Source organism: Triturus cristatus, chromosome 10 (assembly GCF_964204655.1).
Source record: "Triturus cristatus chromosome 10, aTriCri1.1, whole genome shotgun sequence".
Classification (NCBI taxonomy): domain Eukaryota; kingdom Metazoa; phylum Chordata; class Amphibia; order Caudata; family Salamandridae; genus Triturus; species Triturus cristatus.
Genome location: NC_140593.1, coordinates 247,953,456 through 247,980,944, shown reverse-complemented (window position 1 = coordinate 247,980,944; position 27,489 = coordinate 247,953,456). Strand labels below are relative to the sequence as shown.

Sequence of the window (27,489 nt, the reverse complement as noted above, 5' to 3'; positions counted from 1 at the left end):
CAAGTGCGCAAACGCCAACTACACACCGCGGATTCCACTCCGCACACAGCCGGTACCCCCTAAACTCGTCACTGAAATCCTTAGTGTGCCTACCAATAAACAGCAGTCAGCAAGGTATCCCCAGGTCAGTGAACATGACGTCTGTACAGGCAATCTCATCACACAACACACAATCTGAATGGACGGTTGCCGAAGAGCAGACAGCTGGTCGGCGAGTACAAACGGCGCTCGCTTACCTGAGCTGATCATGCTGTGCATCCTCCGCTGCGCCAAGAGCTGCTCGCGTCCCGAAACCCCATCTGACGAAAAACACGATTCAGTCTCATAAATTGTCTGCAGCATATTCCAGGCAGCCTGTAGCTCAGCTGCGCGAAAGATTCATCACTGCACACTGAATGGGCGCCGGGAGCCACCCCGCCCCGCCCCCTCGCCCGCGGGGTGCGAGAGACTGCACACTTCGGAAAATGTTATTGTTCCATGCCGACACGTAAGAGCACGCCACAGGTACGGTGCGCGGGCACTCCCCGGTGACCGCCGCCACCGCCGCCGCCGCTGCTGTGTGAACCTCTGTGAAGCAGGAAGTGCCTGTGTGTGCGAGTGGGATGGACACCAAGAGAGACCCGCTTGCGCCCCAGTCTCGTGAATTCAGCCAGAGTCCTTTATCAACAAAAAAATATATTTTAAAAAAAACCCGAAACGCTGCGCGCTCCGTTGGGAGTCGCAACGCCGCCCTCAGGCGCGTTAAAATGCCCTCAGAGCTGGCAAACGTTTAGTCTGCGCTCGTCCCCCCTCTCGCTCTGTCTGACTCGAGGCTCGCTCTGCCTGTAAAGTTGGCTTAAGCGAGTGATAACTCATTTGCATATGAATCAACAACAGCCAGGCCCGCAGGCACCAGAAATAGAACAATGGCTGGCCGAAGCCAAAAATAGGTCAGGCCTGGCCGAGTGATTGGAGCCTGCATTAATGTATTTAAAAATACCCCGGCAAACACAGCTGTCCAGTCCCTGTCTCTCAAACCGCGATACTCTGCTCTGAGCCCTCGAAGCGCGTTAACCCTTTCCAAGGCACTGCGAGAGAGAGCGAGGAAGGACATCCCCGTTGCAAAGGAGTGTGAAGACTCGAGTTTTACCCCTGAGGTAGTTCATGTCTGCCTGCATGACACTGCCCACTCGGACCCCCCGTGCAGCATGAACTCGCCCCAACTGAAAAACAAACTTTGTGCATATGTGCGTTTGAAACCTGTGTCGGCATACCCTTCAAATGGAACCTCATACATGGATGTGTCCTTCATTTGTACCTATATATGCTATACATTTCTGATGACTTTTTCTGGCACTTTGCCTCTAATACTGCCATATCTGGCTCTAACACTGCCGTATGGATTGTATGTGCGCCTTTAGAAAACCTTAAAAAGTGTAATAAAAATGTATTTTAAAAAAAAGAAACTCAGCTTCATGTTCACAGGCCTCATCTTGCAGCGTGTGCTACATGTAAATCCTGCAAATAAAATACTAGCCACCTTTAATTAGAATGGCATTTTATGCCGCATAACTTCGTCACAGGCAATGAAAGAGGCGCAGCTGTACCGAGTGTAGAAGCAGATGTGTGGGTCGGTTGTGGTATTTTAAGCACACAAATGTTATTGTTTCTCATGTATCTCTATAATATAGACAGTCCCTTTATAAGACTTGGATATGATCCGATTTCTTACTGGTAATCTTTAGTGATGAAGATTACGGATACGTAATAGGATTATTACCCTTTCGTCTCACTCCACAACCCGAGACCTGGTTTAAGGAGAATATACAAAAGCTCTTATAAATTTAGCATCAGCAACACCATCCATGTTTAATCTAGAGTACATTTTATGAAATATAAATGTAGTTCCAATTACTTCATTTGACCTTAATAAACCCCAAAGCAAAATTGACAGAATCATTTCTACACACATCCAATCTACAGTCTGAAACAAAAGTATTCAGAGCGGCTGCTTCACAGATTAATTGTAGCTATACCTCACAAGCCTCTGCCCATGATGTTGACACTGCTCGGAATGAGCGGCTGTGCACGTTTTTTGGGCACTTCCTGTCCTGCCGGCAAATACACCTTTGAGATAGCCTGGGATAGCGCCTACCTACCTAGTGTTATTTTTTTGCCACTATTTGCCACACCATAGCATACAAAAAGTGCCCTAGGCCGACACTCATTGCTAAAATTGTACCAGCTATTTTAAAGAAAGCCATTTGCACATGATTTTAAAAACTGAAATTGAATAGCACTTTTACTGCCAGAAGTATTTTATTTTGTGTTTTGACTCGTGGTGCCCGTATGGAGAGCGGGACCGCTGCGATCCAGTTAGCGCTCTAGTCATTTCCTGAAGCCCATAAAAACGTACTATGACGCGACCGCGCAGCGGACGCACCGAAGGCGCGCCAAAGGCAAGCCCGTCTGCACCCGTCCGCGCCACGAACGCGGTAAGCGGCATAAATCCTGTTTCTTGTCAAAGAAAGTGCTTTTTGCGGAATGAATTACTGGCACTAAACAACGGTAAGTGCCATGTACCGACCCTACTGTTTGACCATCACACTATGGGCCCTAATTGCTGTCTCGCTTGTGGCTTAGAGTCAGTGTTTGAGCCACTCAAAGCTACTAGTGGTCAGTTGAATAACTGTAATATCCGATCAACTACTAATTCCGGAATTATAGATGACAACCAATTTACAAGCCGGAAAATTGGAAAGAATGTCAATCGTATCAGTAAAATATCTAATGTAATAAACTGTATTCTATTAAACACTAGATCTATGCCAAAACATAAATACGAACTAGAGCATTTAATATCAGATACTTATCCTGACCTGGTATTTCTTACGGAAACGTGGGCATCTACCACCTCTGCACCAGATTGGAATATTGTAGTTCCTCCTGGTTACTTACTGGCGCAAGTAGAGAGAAAAGGAACAGTGGGAGGGGGAATCGCGCTAATTTATCGCTCCCATTTCAAAATTACTTTTAGGCAAGAACCTACACTGGAGGCTGAAGCCATGTCATTTATGGTCAAATATAACAATATAGAACTCTTATCTGGTCTGTTGTTATACAGACCGCCAGGAGCAAGAGCTCCATTTACAAAAGCACTACAAACTTTTCTGGAATCTTGCTTTGATACTTCAACCTTCACTGTTTTAGGTGATTTTAATTTCCATCTAGAGGACTACAACAAAGAAGATTCCTCCATTTTAATTGATAATCTGGCAGGTTACGGATTGAGGTAAATTGTATCTAATCCCACCCATCTAGCTGGACACACTCTGGATGGGATTTTCACCAGCAATGATCAAATTGAATTAAAAGAAATACAGCGTGTTCCTTGGTCGGATCACGCTGCAATTTATTTTAAAATCAATCTAAACTTATCTGTGAATGGCCGGAGAGACCGCCCTATGTTAGCAAATGCCCGCCCTTGGAAATGTATAAAAAGTGACGAGCTAGCTAAAACCCAGACAAATAGCTGCCCTTTCTTGGAGGACAATAATGGAGGGGCTACCAATTTTGATCTATGGGTCAATCATGCAATAGACAAGCTGGCCTCAGAGAAAAAAATCCAACCTAAGAGACGATTACTTACCTCACCATGGTACACGGCAGAGCTAAAGCTTTTCAAAATCAAATGTAGACGCCAGGAACGTATCTGGTGATCCGATTACAGTCCTGAGCACAGGAAGGAATATACCAGACTATTGGAGGAGTATACATCTGTAATAAAACAGGCCAAGATGGTCTACTTTACAAAAAACATTCAGGAGGCTCAGAACTCCTCCAAGGAACTATTCAAAATAGTATTCTCCCTAACCAGGAGTCCCTATGATACAATCTTTCTTCCAGATCAAAACTTTGTTGATAAACTGGCCCTTTTTTCCAACAAAAGGTTCAAGTAGTTTATAATGAACTTCAAAATCTACAGGTAAATCTGGAAAAAGATATAGGAGAACCAACTGAGATCTCTGTACCTCCGAGCTATTTGTCCCAATTTTCCCCCCTAAGCGAAAAATAGGTTAGTGATCTACTAATTCAGACTAAGTCAGGATCGCCACTTGACCCCTGCCCCCCCCCACATATTCCATCTGGCCCCTAAAGAGATAACTACTTCCTTAGTCCCTCTTCTAAATGAAGTAATAAGATATGGAGTCTTCCCTGTGAGATGGCAAAAGGCCTGTATAAGACCTATCCTAAAGAAAACCTCATTGGACCCCCAGGATATTAAACACTATCGCCCTATATCCTGCCTCCCTTTGCCTTCAAAAATATTGGAAAAAGCCATTAACCAAGAATTAATGGAATTCATAGATCTAAACAGCTCCCTGGACTCCACACAGCATGGTTTTAGATCACAACACTCAACGGAATCCGCGTTAATAATGGCGACGGAGGAAATTCGTAGGGCAATGGATGATGGCGGTAGAGCTATCTTAATCCTACTCGATTTAACGGCAGCGTTCGATACCGTAAATCACACGGTACTATTGGAGAGACTTAAACTAGTGGGAATCAGCAATTCCGCACTAAAATTACTCTGGCCCTTTTTGGATTTGAGAGTACAACAAATCCATTGGGAAGGACTCCATTCTGAAGAGTTTTATCTCCCTTGTGGAGTCCCCCAGGGATCCGCGTTATCCCCTACTTTGTTTAACTTGTATGTGACACCACTGGCAAAACTAATAAAAGATCAAGGTTTAAAATTGGTATCTTATGCTGACGATACCCAGCTGGTGGTGTCTCTCACACAGAGTGTGGAATTCACAGCGGATAGATTTAGAACATGTCTCTCCAGTGTTATGAGTTGGATGAACACGAACTTCCTAACGCTCAATACTGAAAAAACGGAGGTGATTGAATTTGGCCAAAAACCATCTATCTGGAACCACACATGGTGGCCTCCTGAGGCAGGCATATGTCCTGTTCCAGCACTGAAAGTAAAAAACTTGGGTTTCCTAGTTGACAAAGACTTAACACTAACTTCCCAAGTCAATCAGGTCACCTCGGCTTGCTTCTTTACGATTAAAGTTCTTCGGAAGATGCTACCTTTTATCCCTTTTTCATTAAGGAAAACAGTAGTAGGAGCCTTAGTCCTGTCGCGCATTGACTACTGTAACGTATTATATGCCGGAATTGGAGAAAGACAGCTTTCAAAACACCAGTCTTTGCAGAATGCAGCGGTAAGAGTACTTCTAGATCTCCCGAAACACCATCCGACATCATCGGGCATAAAGCTCTTGCACTGGCTCCCTGTTCGTCGGAGGGTACAGTTCAAGGCCCTATGCCTAGTACACAAAGCTGTGTATGGAGGAGGTGCAGATGACATGAAATCCCTCTTTCCCCGTTATGTTCCGACACGTACATTAAGATCTGGCAGTCTAGGTCTGATCTATCTACATAAGATCAAGAGGGCCCGTTGGGGCGGGTAGGCGTTTTCATTTCAGGCGATGAAATTATGGAATTCCCTACTCACAGAGCTACGACTAGGAACAAACAAGATTCTGTTCAGAAAAGCATTAAAAACCTGGCTTTATACTAAATCATAGACCGGCTGTTCTATTCTCTTTCTTCGTACAGCGCCAAGACGCCTCGGCATAAGTACGCTTAACAAATATTTCAGTCAGTCAGTCAAGAATTAAACTTTCGTTTTCTCTTGATAAATTAGCAAATCTCTTTTCACATCCACGGACAAAGTAAGTGAGGATGCTGATTTTTTTTATCAAAAACAGGCAAGGCGATTTCTCGAAACAAATGAAACTATTTCTGACCTTCTGGCCCAAAGCAAGGGTTTGTCCCTAAAACCACCCTATTTGGAAAAAAACTCAGATGTGGAGAGGGATATAACAAGAGCCCCCCCAACTCCCCTGATCTCCTGTCTGATGTCATTGTTACTAAAATGCTACTTTTACTGATCACCAAGAAATATCAGATGATTTAAGGGACTTAAAAGATTTTCATTACAGCTCTTTCAAAAACCTCACATATCACATATAGGTGTTGGGTTTGGGACTACTGGTTTTCTAAATCGCAATCAATCAATCAGGGTTCTTGTATAGCGTGGTTAATCACCCATGAGGGTCTCAAGATGCAGTGGGGAGGGTTCTGCAGTTCAGTAAAAGAGCCATGTCTAGAGGTCCTTGCGTTGAGGCACTGACGGTGATTGCCTGAGATGCAGAGGCAGGGAGTTACAGGTCTTGTCAGCGAGGGAAGAGAAGGATCTTCCTGCAGCCGAAGTCTTGTGACTCCATGGGATAGTGGCCACAGCCAGTTGGGTGGAGCGGAGATGTCTGATGAGTGTGTAGAAGGAGAGGCGGTGGTTGAGGTATTTAGGTCTGGTGTTGTGGATGGCTTTGTAGAAGTGCGTGAGGAGCTTGAAGTTGGTTCTCTTGTTGATCGGGAGCCAGTGGAGATCTCTCAGGTGATCAGAGATGTGGCTGTGGCGGGGGATGTCTTGGATAAGTCTGGCAGAGGCATTCTAAATGCGCTGCAATTTCTTTTGGAGTTTTTGGCAGGTGCCGGCAGTGAGTGCACTGCCGTAATCAAGCTGGCTGCTGACGAGCAACTGGGGGACCGTTCACCTGGTCTCAGTGGGGATCCACTTGAAGATCTTCCACAGCAAGCTGAGCGTGTGGAAGCAGGAGGGTGATACAGCATTGATGTGGTGGTTCATTGAGAGTGAGGAGTCGAAGATGATGCAGAGTTTGCATGCGTGGTCAGTGGGTGTGGGGGGGTTCTGAGTGCTGCTGGCCACCAGGAGTATCCCATGCGGAGCGATTGGAGCCCAAAATGAGGGCTTCAGTTTTGTCGGAGTTGTGTTTAAGGCAGCTCTCCTTCACCCAGGCGGCTATTACCTTCAACCAGTAGTGGAAGTTGCTCTTGCAGGCTTTAGGTTCGTCAGTGAGGGTGAGAATCAGCTGGGTGTCATCGGCGTGGGACACGATGTTGAGTCCGTGGTTTCTGATGATGGCTGCAAGCAAGGCCATGTAGATGTTGAAAAGGGTGGGGCTCAAGGAGGAGCCCTGGGGAACTCTGCTGCTGGTCTCTGTATCCTCTGAAACCTTGAAGTAATCTGAAAATTAGTGGAATAACCTGGGATATATCACCCCTGATTGTCTGAAACTCCTAATAGCAGCCCACAGTGCTGCCAAAGAAGACACAGCTAAACCTTTCAAAAATCATTCTCTCAGAAACTCTAGAATTTGGAATTGTTCACAGGATGTAGTTGCTAATCTTTTAGCACCGTACCAATTTTCAAAGCTCTTCTAATACTTGGAACAGGTCACCAGTGTTGATGTTTTTCTAGAAACTTGAATGTCTAAGGCGATTTCTTTATAGCACTCTGCAAGCACCTCCTCTTTTATGTAGAGAAATGTAAATTTAAGAGATTTTTCTGAGACAATATTTGAAGTTGCCCAGGAGAAGGATGTACAGGAAGATTGAAGGTGTGTTCTATTGCAAGATGTTTTAGCAACGGAAACAAGGAGCGGTGAGGCCAAAACAGGGCCGTCAGAATTACTGTGACCATCTCCACCTGAATCTTTTGCAGATGAATTGGCAGAAACTCATATATGGTCCCCACCAAACAGGGAGTTACCAGAGTATACACTGCCCAGGCTTGATGGCATCATGTCTCCGAACAAAACAAAGGGAAAAGAACAGTGTATGGGGAGGTAAACAGGCTCATTCAGGAACTGTCAAAAAAGTAACTTTTTACTAGAGAAATTCTTTACTCAGGTTGAATGAAACTGAGGGCGGAGTTTTGCATCTGAGACATGTCTGCATGACTATTCTCTCTCCCACGGATGTACATTGCTTTCAGGGACAGTACATGTGCTTCTGCCCATAATCAAATGGCCTGAGCAATCTTTGCTAGATCTGTGCTCTTTCTTCCTACTTGTCTGTTCACAACACCTTTAGTCATCCGTCTGTCTGTTCAGACCGTTATCGATTTCCCTTCCAGATGTTGAGCAAATGTGTGGTGGGCATACCAAATCAGCAGGATATTTTTCCCACTGGGACCCACTGCTATTTATTTCTATCCCTTCTGAAGTCACTCCCACTGGCAAGGACTCACAATCAGTTGTTAACACTACAGGTGTCAAGTACTGGAGTAAAGCTCTTTTGTGCAACTTCTGCGGAAACACCACTGCAGCTCATGCTTCACCTTGGCTGACACTGATATCCAACTCTCATAATTTGGGACACTGGAGACCAGCAATCCAGTAAATAATGTGGCAGGGTTTCGAATGGTGGCAAGCCCAGGAAACTGCTTCTATGGTTGCTGCCATTAACCCCTGCACCTTCAAGCAGGCTCTAGCTGAAGCCTGAGGAAGGGTCAATACATGTGGTAGCTGAGTGCAAATTCACCAATCTCGCTTATCAAAGAGAATTTTGTCTTTTTTCCATGCTTAAGACAGGCCAAATAACTACTTTCTTTGATGTTGGTCGAAAATTGGAGTTTTGCAGATTCATGATGACACTCAGGGACTTCAGGGGCCAGATTACAGAAGGTGCCCCCGGGGCGCAACAGGTGTTTGCGGCCGCTTTGCAAGCCCTGGGGCACTTTGGTATTATAGAAGAGGTCGCAGATGCATGTGCGTCCCCTTCCATAATACCAATAGAGCTGGCGCACTTAAAGCAACTGCGCTACCTTTGGAGGGTGTTCCCTCATGTCCATAGGGGTGTGCCCTATATAAATGAGGGATTCGTTTGAATTTGCGCCCTCCCTATATTACAGACGCGGGCGCAGAGTCAAAAAAGCCCTCAGGAGGCGCACTGACAGAGTGCCACTTAAAAGGTGGAGCACTGTGAGTGCCCCCCTGAGAGCAGCTGAAGAGGGTAGACACCCCTTTACAGGTGGGTGCAGTCACTAACTGCACCTGCCTGCAAGGGGATCTCTAATCCGGGTGGTGTCACACCTGCATTGTGAAAACACAGAACAGCTGCACCGTGTTTTCACATGAATGTGCTGCCCCTGGGCAGTGCAAGGTCACGGCTGCCCTGGAGGCAGTTCATACACCAGAATGGGGTGCATTATCATTGTTTGTGCCCAGCGTACCTTTCGAAAGATGTGCTGGGCGCAATCAATAAATGTGTAATACGGTCCCAGATGTTTGCCCACTTTTTTCATACTGGCTTCAGCCTAGAGGAAAGAAGAAGCAGAAATAAGCCAGTCATCAAAATATGGGAAAATTGCTACCACATGTAACTGCAAAGCCACCACCACGGGTGCTAGTACCATGGTGAAGATCCTCAGTGAAGATGACAGGCTAAGGGGAAGAGCTTTGAATTGGTATTGGTTTTAAAAAAACATTTTTTTATTTTCACATTGTGCTTATAGCTGTAGGCATGCACGCTAGGTGCCATACATCAATTTCGGTTATATATAATCCACAGTTATCAAAACAAGACAAATCGCAAAATGGGTTTGGGATTCACTATTTGGAAGGGGCGTGTTAGGGCGTCCCTTCCAATTTGTGACCGTGAATGAGGTCGCAAAACATTCACATTTTACCACCGTAACCAATTCGCAAATGGGAAGTGGTCTCCAAAGGACCCCTTCGGGAATAGTGACAAAAACATTTTTAAGAGCGGCAATGGTCCCACGGACTCTTGAAAAATGAAAAGAAAACTTTTCATTGTTGTCTTTTAAACGCATCCTGTTTTCCTTTAAGGAAAATGGGCTGCATTAAAAAAATAAGATTGCTTTACTGAAAAGCAATCATGGACATGGTGGTCTGCTGACCCTAACAGGCCACCATCCCCGTGATATTAGTGATTCCTGGGGGGGTCGCAAATTGCGTCCTACCTTAATAATATTGATAAGGTAGGTCGATTTGCAACCCCCTAGGAATCGCTAAATGAAACTCTTGGACTTTCATGCATTAGGAGTAGCGATTACTTAGTTGTGATTCGCAGAAAATCTAATGTTGATACATGTGGGCCACAGTATCTATACGCACATTGGGTCTGCTTACAGTTATAAATAATGTAAAACAATCTAGATAGTTGCCAAAGTAGGAACGCTAGGGCAGAGGCTCGTAAAGTGGACTATACCATTACTGAGGTTAGTCTGGAGAGGAGGGACAGAAGGGGGGGGGTGTAGGTATCCTGAAGAGAAAAGGAACTTGGAGCAATCGGTACGAATAGGATTCTGCTGATTCCTCTGATGTACTGGGACATGGAAGCAAGATATCACAAGTTTAAATATACCCCCCAAAAATTCCTTCGTATATCAATGGAAATGTGGTTTAACTCAATCAATCAATCAGGGTTTTATTATAAAGCGCGCTACTCACCCGTGAGGGTCTCAAGGCGCTGGGGGGGGCAGTGGTGGGGTGCAGCTCCAAATCAGTCGAAGAGCCAGGTCTTGAGGCTCGTCCTGAAGGTGTGCAGAGTAGGGGAGCGTCTGATGTTGACTGGGAGCTTGTTCCAGGTCTTTGCTGTGGCGTAGGATAAGGCTCTTCTGCCTGCTCTGGTTCTGCGGATGCATGGGGTCTCTGCAAGGGCGAGGTTGGTGGAGCGGAGGTTCCTTTTGGGTACATGGAAGGAGACTTTCTCGTTAAGGTATTTGGGTCCGATATTGTGGAGGTATTTGTAGGCGCGGGTGAGTAGCTTGAAGGTTACTCTCTTCTCGACGGGGAGCCAGTGGAGGTCTCGTAGGTGGTGGGTCATGTGCTCATGTCATGGGGTTCCGAGGACCAGTCTGGCTGGTTTGGAGCTTGTGTAGCAGGGTTCTGTTGATTCCGGTGTAGAGGGCGTTGCCGTATTCCAGTCTGCTGGTTATGAGTGTGTGGGTGACGGTCTTTCTGCATTGGGGAGATCCACTTGAAGGTCTTGCGGAGGATGCGGAGGGAGTTTGAGCAGGTGGAGGCGATGGCGTTGATCTGGCGGGTCATGGTGAGGGAGGAGTCTAGGATGATGCCGAGGGTTTGGGCATGGTCTGATGGGAGTGGGTGGGTTTCCAAAGGTGGAAGGCCACCAGGTGTTGTCCCAGGCGGTGGAGTAGGGTCCGAGGACAAGGACCTCTGTCTTCTCTGAGTTGAGCTTCAGGCAGCTGTTGTTCATCCAGGATGCAACGTCCTTCATTCCTTCCTGGAAGCAGAGTCTGGTGTCTTCGGGATTCTTCGTGAGGGAGAAGATGAGTTGGGTGTTGTCGGCACAGGATACTATGCTGAGCCCTTGCTGTCTGACGATGGCAGTGAGGGGGGCCATGTAGATGTGGAAGAGCGTGGGGCTGAGCGAGGATCCTTGGGGTACTTCATAGTTGATCTCTGTGGGTACGGAGAGGAAGAATGGGAGTCTGATCCTTTGGGTTTTGCCAGAGAGAAAGAAGCGTATTGAGGGCAGTTCCTCGTATACTGGCGTTGTGGAGTCTGGCTGTGAGAGTGCGGTGTGAGACAATGTCGAAGCCTGCAGAGAGGTCTAGTAGGATGAGGGTCGCACTGTTCGAGTAGCATGCGGATTTCATCGGTGGCGGCGAGGAGGGCGGTCTTGGTGCTGTGATTGCTGCGAAATGCGGACTGGAAGGAGTCAAGGATGGCGTTCTCTTCGATGAAGGTGGTCAGCTGGGCATTGACAAATCTCTCTGTGACTTTGGCTGCAAAGGGAAGGAGAGAGATGGGCCTGTAGTTTTTCAGGTCTGTCGGGTCGGCCGAGGGTTTCTTGAAGTTTTATCAATCTGAATGATGTGTAAAAGGACAAACTTGCTCAAAGTTTTTCCCAGGACCGGCCAGGGCCTTCAATCTCATTTGGCAAAAGAAAGATTTTGGAATACATTCCATGTTCTCTCTGCGATTGTGGAATTGGGACCTTAATACAATTCTAAATGACAGAGTGCACTTCTTGCAGCACCACTTCTTTTGATTTCTGTCTTGGGTAATGAGGTTGCCCTGCAGAGAGGATCAGGAAGTGGGTGTTCAAACTCTATAAAATATCAGTTTCAAATGATGACTATCACCCACTTATCACTTACTAGTTGTTTCTACCGGATGTAAAAGTTCTTCATCCTTCCCGCCAACTGCACAGTCAGAGGTGGCTCCTCAGCTAAGGTGGAGGAGCGTCGCCCCACTGCTCATAGAGCAGTGAAAAAGGAAAAAATAACACAATAATAAAAAGGTTATTATTGTTTTATTTTTTGTTGCTGCGGGCTGGGTTAAGGTGGTTAGGGCTGGGGGCTCAGGGTGGGAGGAGGAGAGGACTGTGCACACTAAGTGACCATGACTGCTTGGCCGGCCTTTTTCGACTGGCCAAGCAGTCATGCACACTTAGCATATTCCCCACCAGGCTGTAATGAACAGCCTGGTGGGACATATGCACAGGCTCCCTTTCACGATCTGAGCGTCGATTTACGGTGCTCAGACCAATCACAACGCCGCATTGCAGCATTGTGATTGGCTCAGGGGAGCCCGTGTGCCAGGTGCTTCATGCGGCTTCTTGTCTAGCAGAGAAGCAGAGGAGAGATGCAGCCGTTGGAAAAGGTAAGTGTTTTTTTGTTTTTATATTCTCCCATCAGCCCCTTCCCAACCAGCCGCCAATGTGCACAGTCCACTTAGTCATTAATCTCTCAGTGTGGCTGTCTTGCTTCAACTGGGATGTTGGTGTTGGGGATCACTTTTGTGTGAATGCCAACAGGAGTTGTGCAGGCAGCCTAGCTCCTATCTTGGTTATTCAGATAACTTGCAATGGCACTGGTGGTGGGTAGGGAGCATGCAACTGAGAAAGTACTAGTCAGTATACTGAATTTAGTTTTTTCATTCTATACATTTTTATAGAATACACAGTTACAAATAATAACTCTGCATCACACATATTTAAAATATCAAACCTAAGATCTGAATTCAAGTCTTTGGGTTCCAAGGACAGCAGGGTAGTCACACTAGACATGGTAGTCACTTACATCTGCCACGATCTACCAGCAGGATGTAGAGGATTTTGACAGGAATGCGTTTGGAAACTAGTGAAATTGTTTACAAAATCCCACACATGTAGCTGGAGTCATCTTTCATGAAAAGTCTAAAAGAACATAATTTCCAATACTCTGCTGCCTGGTTTTCTGTCTAACCAAAGAATCCCACCGTAGGCTCTTGAGGCCATTCATCGAGTGATCCTGGAAATCATGGAGTCAGATACTATACAACACAAGACTCTAAAACGTAGGCTAGGTCAACATCCAGTCATGTCTAGTACCAGAGGATGTTAGTCCTGTCTCCATGCTTGGAACTCAGTTGATTGCCTTTGAGTGTAACAGGTGTGTCTGCCTGGAGATGTGTTTTAAATGCTTTATGAAAGTCTATCGTTTTTATTTCCTGTTATCTATACAGGAGGATCAAGACTGAAGTTCCTACTTGGAGTTTTAAGGTCACAGTTCTGTCTGACCAAGTCATTCATACTTTCCAGCAGTCTCTAATTCCCTCTGTTACTTGTGCTGATTTCACCACTGTTAACCGCTTAACCGCAGCGGTTTGAAAAAGTGGGCGGGGTGCGTCAGCCAACAGACGTGGCTGCACTAGCCAGGTAGTCCTTGCAACGGCCGTTGGCCGACGGGAGCACGGAAGGGGTTAGGAAGGGGATTAAAGGCACTTTTCTCCACTGCACTGCAAGTCTGCAGTTTCTGGATATTTAGCCAGATGTGTATTGGTGGAAGATCTCTGCTTCCTTTTGTGGTTGAAGCAGCACACTACATTGATAGAACACTTTGAGTAATTTATTTTCTTTCTTGAATTTGTGCAGTTTCCTTTAATTGTTGTCAGATTCGGTCTCTTTACTAAGACCCATTTGCAATTGTTGACCCTCATTAACACAAGCAGGGCTCTGGTGCTTAACTATTAGAAGCATCCTGCATTTAATCCCAAAAGAGACCTGTTCCTTGTGCTAAGGTGCAGGTGTTGTGTTACATTTCTGTAGTATCTTGTTCATATTTATATTCTGTTATTATCTTCCTAGCTGCTCAGCCAGTGTGAATGTGCTGTGTGCTGCATGGAATGTTTGGGTGCCTGTGAGGTGAAGTGTGACAGTTGGAGTATGGGCTGAGCAGCAGGCAGGCTGCTCCATGTGGGGCTGCTTCACAGGAACATAACAGCTTGCAACTAAGATGTAATAAATCTACTGAAACTACATCTTGCCTGCTGGACTTAATTACTACAATTTTGTTGGGTTCTTCAGTTGTAATATCTGGGCCCCTGTAAGTATGCTATTAAGAGCTTAGGCTCTTGATACCACTTAGAGCTACAACAATATTCATTCTGCATTTATATAAACTATTGTGTCTAGAATGTGAAATACCTGAGTGGGATGAGCGCTAGCTACTGTTTGGGCACCTCAAAGGTTCTGGATCCCCCTATCATACTATGAGGCTTCTAAGAAGAGCAGAAAAGCTTCTCTTCACCAATACGCCAGGAATACTTAATGTTACCATCATTTTTTGTGGTGGTGACAAAAGACTCAGCTCATAATCATATGTCAAGCAACATCTCCAAGGACCATTTGAATATTATTTGATTAATTTGCGCTCTCCAAAAAGCAACCAGAATAAATCAGAGTAAAATCAGAGTAATCAGAGGAAAGCACTCGGTGGGATGAGGACTGGGATCATGGACTGCAAATAATCAAATACAAGAAGCTCAGATGGTGGGTAATATTTTAATACACAGCATGGGGTGCACCACCAGCAATGAGGACAGCTTTCATTCACACCAACAAAAATAGCTGCAACAGTCCCTGGTTCTTTTGCACAGATGGAGGCGACACACTAGACAAGCAATAGCGCAAGAATCTTACCATGAATCCATAACACCTTAGCATGGGCAGCAGCTTCTCCTACCTGAATAACAAGGATTAAACTCCACCTGAAAATGTACTGGGCAAAGCATACGTGCCAAAGGTGAGAAGTGCATACAAATGTGATGCTGCCTCACGGTGTCTCAAAGTCCTGAGCTTGACTCCTAAAGTGGAGAGCAGAGAAGCACAAGCTGAGAAAAATTGTCCGGCCCTCTGCAAATCCTAGATGTTCCGTTGCACCAGCAAAGTTATTGCCCTGGATTTGTAAAGAATTTACAGCAGAATCTGAGGCAAAGCCTAATGCCAGAAAATGCACATGCCTCCATGTATCCACAACACCAGAAACCTCAAAAACACCTATCTGTATCATTGGCATGTTCAATGCCTGTATTCATTTGTTCAAAGATAATTCCTTTGTTCATCTTTGCCCACACATAAATATGCACATGTGTAGGAAGCTGGTTCTGTTTATACTATACTAAAGGGAGGTATAGTGTGCACAGAGTCCAGTGAATCCCCAAAGGTAGGCAGAGGTAAAAGTAGATAACAGCTTACTCTCTATTTGTGGTAGTATGGGCGAGTAGTAAGGGTTCATCAGAGGGTAATTCTAAGCATTTATTGTACACACTCAGGCAAGAAATGATGTCCCACTCTCAAAGACTGAATTTGTTTGTATACAAATATTATTTTGTTATATTTATTTTCTAGAAACAAGATAGACCTGGTACAGGTAAGTAGAATGATATTTTGCAACCAGAATGCAGTTTGAACACAGTTGAAATGCAGTAGAATGCAATGGTTTGGTTACAGAATAATTACTTTGTACTCACAACTAGTCTGAATTATTTTTCAGTTACTTTTCTAATGCAGCTAGGTATCTCTAGATACTAGGCTGGTGCATTTCCTAAGGGAAGGAAAAAGGAGATAATGCATTGTGCAAGCTCAGTTCAAGTTCACAGTATTACTCACAATAAACACTTAGTCCTGGGACAACAGAACTGAATATACGGGCCCGTGGTAGGATTCGGTCAAATGGGGACTCGAGATGCACCGCCAGCCGCACAGAGGCGGCCAGGTGCACAGTGTTGGGACAACACGTCAGCCAATGGGCTAAACACGGTTATGGGCTTGGGGACTGCGGCGAGCAGACCACCAAGTTGGGAAACAAAAAGCTCCTGGGTTGGGATCAGCAATGAAGGGACCAATGGCCAACACAAGAACTACACCACCAGCGACACAGATGCAGCCGGGTGTAGGATGAGGTCTTAGCTGATGCTGCAGATTCGGTCGAGGGTCCCTCGGAGTCGGTGAGCGGCTGCAGGCGAATGGGGTCTTTGGGAGTCTTCCTCTTGTGACCGCCAGCGTTGGGAGACAGTGTCAGACAGACAGTCCCGGTTGGTTCTTCTGGACCGCTTCGGCCATGAAGTCGGTCAGGGTGTCGCCTTTGGTCACATTTGAGGGGACCTTTCAGTTATTGGATGCAGGTTTGGTTTAGGAACTTATGGACGTTCAGGGGTCACTGGGATCCAGGCTAGAATCACCAGAGGGACCTTCTTAGAGTATTGTGTCACTCTGACTCAGGGTGCTGGGAGTGGAGTGATGGAGACTCACTTTACCAACTCCGGTGCTCACGGGAGGTAGGGTCTGTTTGGTTGCGCAGGCAGTGCAGGTGCTCTGGGTTTTTGAGGGCTGCTGGCTGCAGAACACACCGAGGTTCTGCTGAAGGAGTCTGAGGTCGGGACAGACCGGTAGAGCTGGGGCCAAGTCAGTGGGTGTCCTTCTTCTTTCCGTGCAGCTGTTCAGTCCTTCTTCTTCTTCTTTATTTTTGGTGGCTCTGGTCCGAGGAGGCAAGGTTCAAGGTTGACACTAAATACTAAATTTAGGGGCGCTACAGGTAGGTACAGGTCAGGACCAAAGGGTCCCTTCCTTGTGGTGGGTACACCCCCTTTAATGCCACCTTCCAATGAGAGGGGGCATCAGCCTCACTCTGGTTGGCTGGGTTCCCCCATCTTCAAGATGGCAGGGACTGAGAGTTGAGCTTCACCCGCCTCACCCACCTGAGGGGTGGGGTTGGCAAAGTTTGGTACACCTCTCCTCCTAGCTTGGTTTTCCTGCCGATTCTCTCACCCAAAGTGGGGGGCAGAACCGATGGGGGCCAGTAGCTGGGAGCAGCAAATGGCTGGGCTAGCTCACAAAGGGGGCAGGTCTTTGAAGCTTCCCCTTTGTGGACCAGTCCATCCTGGGAGAGGAGGCTTGGCCCCTCGTCCCAGGATGTGCTTTGTTTCAGGGCCCAGAGAGCAGCAGGCTCTCGATCCAGGGGTCCAGAAACATGTCTGGTGGTGGCAGCTGGCGACCAGCCACCCAGCCAGGACAATAGAGTTAGATCGTTTTTCAGGGTGCATCTCTAAGATGCCCTCTGAGTGCGTTTCTCATTAAATCCCACACTTGCATCAGTGTGGGTTTAATGTGCTGAGAAGTTTTCAGTAAAGCCATTATGGTGCAGTGGAGTTCGTAATGACAAACTTTCAGACCATATACTCTTTATGGCATTACTGCATTTACAATGTCTAAGAATGGACTTAGGGCGTACATTGATTGAAAAAGTAGATGCAGCATATTCACATTTTACTGCCACTTCTACCTTCTTATCAACTGCATCAGAAGGTGTGGCATCTTCAGATATTATAGTTCCTTGAGATGTGAGCCCTGCCACAAAGGAGTCTTCTTTGGCCGTGAAAGAAAACTTCCCCTAGAAGTGCGTAAGGCAATATCTTCTAAAAGTATAAACATGGAAAGATTGGTCAATCCACCTCTTTACATTCTTTATGTAGCACTTTGTGAATGGCTCCATAAACCTGCAAGCATTCTTGCTCTTAACATTAGTAGTGAAAGAAGAAGTCTTTGGCATCCTCAGAAAGAGCCATCTCCCAAAAGATCCTGTTTTAAGGAACAATGGTCCCTAACAAGCAAGTTATGGGTTTTCAATATATAAGATAGTGATACAATGATGACTATTTGTCCAAATGAACATGGTATTTTTAATATAAGGTTTGACAGAAAAAAATATATACAAGTGGGAGCAAAATCTTAACAGGATATCAGGCAGCAGGAAAAGTTGTGGCCAAACAATTTCGACATTTAAGCCACCACAGAATACATTTGTGCATCCTACCACATATTGATAAAATTATTGAGTTTTGTCAAGGTGCAAGGAGTCGACAACGTTTTGATCCCTCTAGAGAAATGCAGGGATTATCTTCAGGACAAAGAAATAGGTGCCTGAGGTTCCTATGTCCTTGTCCTGAAGATGATTCCTGTATTTATCTAGAAGGATCGAAACGTCATTGATTCCTTGCACCTTGACACAACTGAATAATTTAGCAAGATGGCAAAACAATTCAGAAATCCACATTTCTCACAAGACAGCTGCCATGTTTGAAACTGACGAAGGCGTTGGTCTCCAAGAAACTGAGAGGCTTTGCTACAGAAACCTGAGTCGCCCTTTCACCATACAAAAAAGAGGAGACCTAACCTGGAATGTATTCTTATAAAGAGCACCTCTCTTCACCACTCCATTGAAAAACCTACACCACCAAGTGTGGTGGATTATATAAAAATTCCTAAACTATACCTTCGCCAATGGGAGCCGACAATTAATGGAGAGACAAGAAGCTATGAGGATCACAAAAAGACATCTAAGGCCTGTTTGTTCTGAAGAAAAGTTCTAAAGATGTATACTGCCTCAGGACAGAAAAACAGTAGTATGTGATGGGCTGTGGGGTCCCTTTTCAGGTATGCTAATAGTGAGTGAGGCAAGGCTCCCTGCTATTCCCAATAATTAAAGGTATAGGAGTGTGTCATTTGTACTATTGAATAGGCAAATCCTGCCTGGCATTGTGCTAGAGTTCATGTCGCAAGGACTTTGAGGAATAAGACTGAGACTTGGACTGGGTTTTGTAGTAAGAGATAGGCAAATTCTGTCAGAAATGGAAGCAGACCTCAGAAAGTAAGAACTAGGATGAAGAAGATGAACGAGGATATAATATCTTATTTCTTATTCATTTATAACCCCACTGATGTGGGTTTGGCTAAGTGCATAAAAGAGTAGATATAAATAAGTCTTGGAGAGGGTTTCTTTAATCTATTTATTCTTAGTATATTTTTAATATATTTAGCTGTTAAATTGCACAGCATCTGACACAAATTAGCAATGATTGGATTTTATTTTCTAGCATTCTCTTCCTCATCCCTATAGTCTTAAATCTTTGTTTTTTTAATTCCTTACAGGCTTTTGTACCTGTTCTAGGCTGTGCCCGATTTGATTTTTCCACGTCTGTATTATAGTTTCCTCACAAGTAAATAAATACTTTAGTCCCAGTACTATGAGGCATTATAACCACTTAAACACTTAGAGGCATCCCCACTTCATTGTCCCAAGTACTGACAAATAATATCAGGAACCAACAACAATTCCAGACTAAACAATGCTAATGTTTGATGCCTTGAGTTACCTGAACTTTAAATCTCTCGAATCCATGCAATCTAGCACACTGCACTAAGATAAATAGCTGAAAAGAAGATCTGAAAGTAAATCTAACTGGCACCAAAATCACGAAACCATATGCCCCTCATGACCTTCAGAACATTTAAGACGCTCTGGCTCACCCACAAGGTTATCATTGCATGGCCCTGAAATGGCGAACGACCTTTACAACGCGGTCGTTACCACGCAGTACATTTACATCGCGGTGAATACAATGCAAGTCATTACAATGACTTGCGTTGGATGGCGCTATACACTAAGGAATAGTATGATTTACTATTCCAACACCTTCCCTACTGTTACGTAGTCTGGAGTTGGATTAGTAAATCATACTATTCCTAAGTCCAGCGCCCTCTAGCGCAAGTCGTTGTAACGACTTGCGTTGTAATAACTGTGATGTAATGTACCGCGGTGTAACAACTGCGTTGTATCATCACATATTCCCCTGAAATATCACACCAACATACCAAAGTAGAACTTCTCTGAACTTTCCATCCACTCACACAACAAAAATCTTATCCAGGTCTGTCATGTAAGTGGCATCTGTATAGTGTGGACCTAGACAGGAAGCACTGGAGCACCTTCATCTTGTTAAGACTTTGTCTGAGAAATTCAGCTACACAAATCACTTGCCATGGCCATCTGTAATGTAGCCAGTGGTTTGATCCTGTGGATGGTAATGGAATTGAAGACAAATAAAAAGGTTAGGTGCTGGCCCATCACCATCATTCATAATGGAATTAAGGGCCTGTCATAGGCGAAGCCCAACCTCTCAAAAATCAAAAAGTCCAGTGCCTTCTACAAAATCAATTAGAGAAAATCATTGCCTGTTCCAAGTTAACTATGAGAGGCAAACAATATATAGGGCTTACAGATCAGGATAAGAGACAGTCATCAATGATGGTCCATGTATTATTTAGTCGCACCGATAGACTGCTTCAGAGAAACAACCATTCATGATGCAACAATAATGCAGCCAATGTTTTGCTACCGACTTGGTATCTTTACAGATTGAAAGAAGATTCATGGAGGATCACTAATGGCTTGTGATAAAAATTTGTTTAGGAAATCGAAAGTAGACATAACATCTGCTTGAAGACTGAAAACAATGCCCAAAGTGAAATAAATGATTATTCAAGATATTATGAACTGACATTCTATGTGAATGTATAAACCTAGTGTGAGTTCTATTAGAGGTATACCCCAATACTATCTGTTAGATTCTCAAATGTCAAAATGCATGGAATGTTCCCTTGAAGATTATTACATTGTGAATTATATGCGTACTGCATTCTTTTTTGCATTTTTATGTGAAAAATGATGGTATATTTGTAAAAGGTATAACTCATTATTTTATGGGATATATTTCAATCCCATTAATGTTTTAAAGAAAAATCACTTGAAAGTCTCTAAATATCACGTATTATAATAAATATGAAATCTTCTTTAGGAATAGCAGCCGTTCAGAAACATTTGTGACATGAGGAATCTGTGAGGCGAGCCTAGTAGACAAAGGGAAAAACAACAACAGAATGCAGAACAATGTTATACATTCACCCCAGTACAGAGATCTGGGCCTAAATCCATCGTTTTTTTGCTCACCATGCCGTTCCAGTTTGAACCCAGCCATATGCAAATCAGTCTTGACCCTGTGCCTCATGGGTACAGTCCAGCCCGAACTGCCAAGCCAGGTCCTCCCTGGACTGGAAACAAGCATCATAGGACCGGTTTCGGGGTTTCACCCCTCTTCAGCCAGGATACCTTGATACCAGTGGCATGGACAGCACGGACCACGCCACTGGAGTCAAGCTATCCTGGCTGAAGAGGGGTGAAACCCCGAAACCAGTCCTAGGATGCTTGATTCCGGTCCAGGGAAGACATGGCTTGGCAGTTCGGGCTGGACTGTTCCCATGAGGCACAGGGTCAAGACTGATTTGCATATGGCCATGTCTGAACTGGGGTGGCGTGGTGAGCAAAATAACGATGGATTAAACCTAGATCTGTGACTGGGGGTGAATGTTTTGCCAATGTGCAACATTCCGGCCATAATCTTGTGTGTTTTACTGTTCGCCCTATGTGGGAAGGGTATGCCCAGACGTGGGTCCCGTGCTCACTTCGCCACTGGAGTCAAGCTATCCTGGCTGAAGAGGGGTGAAACCCCGAAACCGGTCCTAGGACGCTTGAGTCCGGTCCAGGGAAGACATGGCTTGGCAGTTCGGGCTGGACTGTTCTCATGAGGCACAGGGTCAACACTGATTTGCATATGGCCATTTCTGAACTTGGGTGGCGTGGTGAGCAAATTAACGATGGATTAAACCCAGATCTGTGACTGGGGGTGAATGTTTTGCCAATGTGCAACATTCCGTCCATCATCTTGTGTGTTTTGCCGTTTGCCCTATATGGGAAGGGCATGCCCAGACGTGGGATCCCGTGCTCACTACGCCACTGGAGTCAAGCTATCCTGGCTGAAGAGGGGTGAAACCCCGAAACCGGTCCTAGGATGCTTGATTCCAGTCCAGGGAAGACATAGCTTGGCAGTTCGGGCTGGACTGTTCCCATGAGGCACAGGGTCAAGACTGATTTGCATATGGCCATGTCTGAACTGGGGAGGCGTGGTGAGCAAAATAACGATGGATTAAACCCAGATCTGTGACTGGGGGTGAATGTTTTGCCAATGTGCAACATTCCGTCCATCATCTTGTGTGTTTCACTGTTCGCTCTATGTGGAAAGGTATGCCCAGACGTGGGTTGCGTGCTCACTACGCCACTGGAGTCAAGCTATCCTGGCTGAAGAGGGGTGAAACCCCGAAACTGGTCCTAGGATGCTTGATTCCGGTCCAGGGAAGACATGGCTTGGCAGTTCGGGCTGGACTGTTCCCATGAGGCACAGGGTCAAGACTGATTTGCATATGGCCATGTCTGAACTGGGGTGGCGTGGTGAGCAAAATAATGATGGATTAAACCCAGATCTGTGACTGGGGGTGAATGTTTTGCCAATGTGCAACATTCCGTCCATCATCTTATGTGTTTTGCTGTTCGCCCTATGTGGGAAGGGTATGCCCAGACGTGGGTCCCGTGCTCACTACGCCACTGGAGTCGCGCTATCCTGGCTGAAGAGGGGTGAAACCCCGAAACCAGTCCTAGGATGCTTGATTCCGGTCCAGGGAAGACATGGCTTGGCAGTTCGGGCTGGACTGCTCCCATGAGGCACAGGGTCAAGACTGATTTGCATATGGCCATGTCTGAACTGGGGTGGCGTGGTGAGCAAAATAACAATGGATTAAACCCAGATCTGTGACTGGGGGTGAATGTTTTGCCAATGTGCAACATTCCGTCCATCATCTTGTGTGTTTTGCTGGTCGCCGTATGTGGGAAGGGTATGCCCAGACGTGGGTCCCGTGCTCACTACGCCACTAGAGTCAAGCTATCCTGGCTGAAGAGGGGTGAAACCCCAAAACCGGTCCTAGGATGATTGATTCCAGTCCAGGGAAGACATGGCTCGGCAGTTCGGGCTGGACTGTTCCCATGAGGCACAGGGTCAAGACTGATTTGCATATGGCCATGTCTGAACTGGGGTGGAGTGTTGAGCAAAATAACGATGGATTAAACTCAGATCTGTGACTGGGGGTGAATGTTTTGCCAATGTGCAACATTCCGTCCATTATCTTGTGTGTTTTGCTGTTCGCCCTATGTGGGAAGGGTATGCCCAGACGTGGGTTCCGTGCTCACTACGCCACTGGAGTCAAGCTATCCTGGCTGAAGAGGGGTGAAACCCCGAAACCAGTCCTAGGATGATTGATTCCAGTCCAGGGAAGACATGGCTTGGCAGTGTCATGATCCCGAGTGCCGTACCGCTACCCGAGGGAATTCGGGTCAGCGGTCTAGACTCCAAGAGGTGGAAGCGGAAGTCGTACTGACTTCCGGGTGGACGCGCTTAACAGCCGGGAACTCCGGCTGCTCCAGCGCTTTGGATTCTCGCCGATGCCGCCGACGAAGAGACGCTGCTCCGGACCTCTGCCTCGTTCGGGTATCGAAACCTGCGAACCGTTCTCGAGGGCCGTTGGGACGCCCGTCTGCTGTTTGCCTCGCGCCAGTGGTGCCCAGCATAAGCCTTACCTAGTTCTCCACCCACTGCACACCGGTGTGTGTACGGTGGGCTGGGTTCCTCATTGCTTCCTTTATTATTTGCGCAGGAGCGCTGGTTTTATGATTTTTTGTTCTCTTTCCTGACTGGCCGGACTTGTAACACTGTGCAGGCGTTTTGCAAGCCTGAAACACTATGGGGGAAGTCCTATTCCCTGTTCCTAGCCACGGCACACAGGTGTGTGTGGAGTGGCTACGCAGAAGGTCTACTTTATTATTTGTGCAGGAGCGCTGGTTTTGTTTTACTTATTTTGGTTCACACCCGCTGAAGTACTTCCCGGATGCCTATTTGGGGTCCACAAATCGCACTGGAACAGGGGTGCTGGTGTCAAGTTTCACGGAGAACGCCACGCAAAACCCCCCACAAGGTAATCCCGGGGTCAGTGGGTTGGTACTACACAGAGTGGTGAAGAGGTGGGGTATGCAGTAAGATAACCGTGTTCCCTTCTTCCCCACACAGACCGGTGTCGAGGAAGACTTCTGAGACGTAGTGGGACCCCCCCCCCCGTCCCCTGACTTGTTCCTAGTCTGGCTTCTACCCCTGATACCCCCTCTATCCTAGTCAGTATTCGTACCCTACTAGGGTGAGGTGGGAGACGGGGGTGGTGGTTCTTGTCGCCTCTGCAGGATCGCCTCTCAAGTGAAAGGTAAGACTTGGGGGGCTCTGACAGGCAGTTCGGGCTGGACTGTTCTCATGAGGCTCAGGGTCAAGACTGATTTGCATATGGCCATGTCTGAACTGGGGTGGCGTGGTGAGCAAAATAACAATGGATTAAACCAAGATCTGTGACTGGGGGTGAATGTTTTGCCAATGTGCAACATTCCGTCCATCATTTTGTGTGTTTTGCTGTTTGCCCTGTGTGGGAAGGGTATGCCCAGACGTGGGTCCAGTGCTCACAACGCCACTGGAGTCAAGCTATCCTGGCTGAAGAGTGGTGAAACCCCGAAACCGGTCCGAGGATGCTTGATTCCGCTCCAGGGAAGACATGGCTCGGCAGTTCGGGCTGGACTGTTCCCATGAGGCACAGGGTCAAGACTGATCTGCATATGGCCATGTCTGAACTGGGGTGGCGTGGTGAGCAAAATAACGATGGATTAAACCCAGATCTGTGACTGGGGGGTGAATGTTTTGCCAATGTGCAACATTCCGTCCATCATCTTGTGTGTTTTGCTGTTCACCCTATGTGGGAAGGGTATGCCCAGACGTGGGTTCCGTGCTCACTACGCCACTGGAGTCAAGCTATCCTGGCTGAAGAGGGGTGAAACCCTGAAACCGGTCCTAGGATGCTTGATTCCGGTCCAGGGAAGACATGTCTTGGCAGTTCGGGCTGGACTGTTCCCATGAGGCACAGGGTCAAGACTGATTTGCATATGGGCATGTCTGAACTGGGGTGGCGTGGTGAGCAAAATAACGATGGATTAAACCCAGATCTGTGACTGTGGGTGAATGTTTTGCCAATGTGCAACATTCCGTCCATCATCTTGTGTGTTTTGCTAGTAGACAAAGGGAAGCACATGCACAAAATATCAAGAAAATGGTTTATCATTCCATTGATGATGTCATGTTTGATCACACTGTCGATGGCATCACATCTGCGATCAAAACTGTCATTTATTTTTGCATCACTTATGATGTTTGTAATCTAAACCTTAGTGAAATCTTGCTGCAATGTCCAAAGCAAACCTTTAAATGAGACGCATTTCTTCACTTTTGAGGCAAATTTACATGAACATTTAATGAACCTGTATGGAATTTTATATTCCGTGAGATTTACATGCTTTTTGCAACAAATGTAAATATCGTTAATTTAGGAGAGCTTTTAGATGGCACATAAACGCAAATGTTAATGTAAGAAGGCTGTCAACACCCCCCAAAAGATTTTATTACCAAATCCGATAAATTAACTAAAATGCCCCAGCATGACCTTTTTTAAGCACACACATTAAAATTGTATTCAACAAGCAGAAATTTAGACTTGCTTATGCATAAAGGGAGGGGGCGCAATGACTCTCTGATGGCTCCACCTATGATACATCAGAGAGGCATTCTCTGAGTGAAGGGGATCCAATGGGGAGAGAGAAGTAACTAAAATGGACAGATAAGAAGTCACTCTCTATATAGCGTTTGCTCGTGCCATGGAGCTGGGTGTAAAATTACTTTCCCGAATTTCAGCACGAAGTGGGATGGGAGGGGGAGAGAACCAGTAAATTCTTATCCAGGGTGCCATCAACAAACCATTTTCCTGGGGTTGAAACAAAGTCAAAAACACCACTTTTATGAAACAGCCTTAATATGATCTTTGACATTGCAAACTCATGTGATGGTTGACCTGAGACAGAGGAACACGCATTCATACAGCCAGCAGTTTGGGCTTTAATATAGTTAAATGGATTTTAATGTTTACACAGACACATGGTTTGCCACTGCAAGCTTGCAAAGTGGCCATGGTTGTGGTATTACCTGTTCGAAAATAGAGTGATCTCTTTTATGATGGGATTGGTGATACAGTTATGGCAGACGCTGAAGTTTACCTTCTTGTCTACTAGTGGCGGCTCCTCTGCTGAGGCGGAGGAGCGTCACTCCACTGCTTTTCAGCTGTGTATGGAAAACTAAAATGATAATAACTCAATGTTAATATCATTGAATTTTTTCCTGTTGCGGCAACTTTGCCAGGCGATAGCAGGGTGGAGCTGTTCTGCTGACAGAGCAGGGTACGAGTGGTTTTCAATCCCTAAGTGCGCATGAACAGCCGGCCGAACATTCATGCACACTTAGCATGTTCTCCACCCAGGGTGCATTACAGCCTGGGTGGAGAACATGCTCAGGCTCCCAGTCCCCGTCTGAGTGCCAATCTACTGCAGTCAAACCAATCACAAAACTGCATTGCAGCATTGTGATTGGCTCAGGGGAGCTAGGGTGCTTCCTGTTCCGTGTTCCAGTCGGAGAAGAGACACAGTGAGGTCGAGGTGGACGCAACAAGGAGGAAAATGTAAATGCATTTTTATTTAACCCCACCCGCCTTTCCGTCGCGCCACCCCAGATCCATGCCGGCCGCCACCTAAATATAGCTGATCTTGTGGGATCATTTGAATGCACCATTTTAGTGTCTGCTGCCCAGAGCTATCCAGCTGCCAAAGCTGAACTAGTGACTAGGCTCTCCACCACGAATGTATGTCGTTTTTCCCCGCAGGGAATCACAACGCGGTTGTTACAACGACCACGTTGTGATTCCGCATACCATTACTCCGCAAGTCGGAACAACAACTTGCGGAGGGGGTGCGCTGGATATTGGAATAGTATAATTTACTGTTCCAACTCCAGTCTGTGCGGACACTAGTGAAGGTGTTGGATTTTAAATTCAACACCTTCCCCGCCCCTCCGCAAGTCGTTGTTCCGACTTGCGGAGTAATGGTATGCGGAATCACAACGCGGTCGTTGTAATGACCGCGTTGTGATTCCCTGCGGGGAAAAAGTTTTGTGGTAAACGTTGTTTACCCTCTGCCACTCTTTACATACCATAGAGGGTATGGTAGAGCTGCACACCAGTTACCTCATGGAGAGGAGGCCGTGGCAGACACCATACGGAATAGCGTCCTAAAGAGACATCTTAGCACTCTTAAGTGCTATGATGCTGTAAACTAGGAGGTGAACAAAGTAAAGGATCCAATACTTGCTTTCAAAAATGTGAAAAAAACACTGTCTCAGTGGTTATAAACCTCTTTTCCAGGGACCCATGAGGGTCTGTGACACCTACTTAGGGGGACTGCAACAGCTTGGAAAATAAAACAATATCAACTGATGAATACAATATACATAAATAAAGAAGCAAAATACAAGGTGGAGAATTTTAAAACATTCCTTAAATGTAAAATAATTTGAAATTTTAAGCTAAATATTAAGTGGGTGTCCTAAGATTGATTTGTGGGAGCAGTGCATATGTACCAAACAGAATAAAACATGAAAGATGGGTGGTCTCAGTTGAATTTAG

At 46.0% G+C, this 27,489-nt stretch overlaps 1 protein-coding gene across 14 annotated transcripts in view; it reads right to left on the bottom strand.

Annotated features, from left to right (window-relative positions):
* HDAC9 (histone deacetylase 9) overlaps positions 1-27,489 on the bottom strand; it is a 779,881-nt gene that overhangs the window by 335,446 nt on the left and 416,946 nt on the right. For 2 of the 14 annotated variants that reach the window (XM_085630917.1, XM_085630919.1), the window contains exon 1: positions 237-1,059. The exons of 8 other annotated variants lie outside the window; for them this stretch is intronic. In XM_085630917.1, the coding sequence (XP_085487043.1) occupies positions 237-342 (106 nt within the window). In that variant the 5' untranslated portion in view covers positions 343-1,059. Of the gene's footprint in view, positions 1-236; positions 1,066-27,489 lie in introns of those variants that run through there. 4 more of the 14 variants (XM_085630922.1, XM_085630923.1, XM_085630927.1 and 1 more) reach the window with 3 other exon arrangements.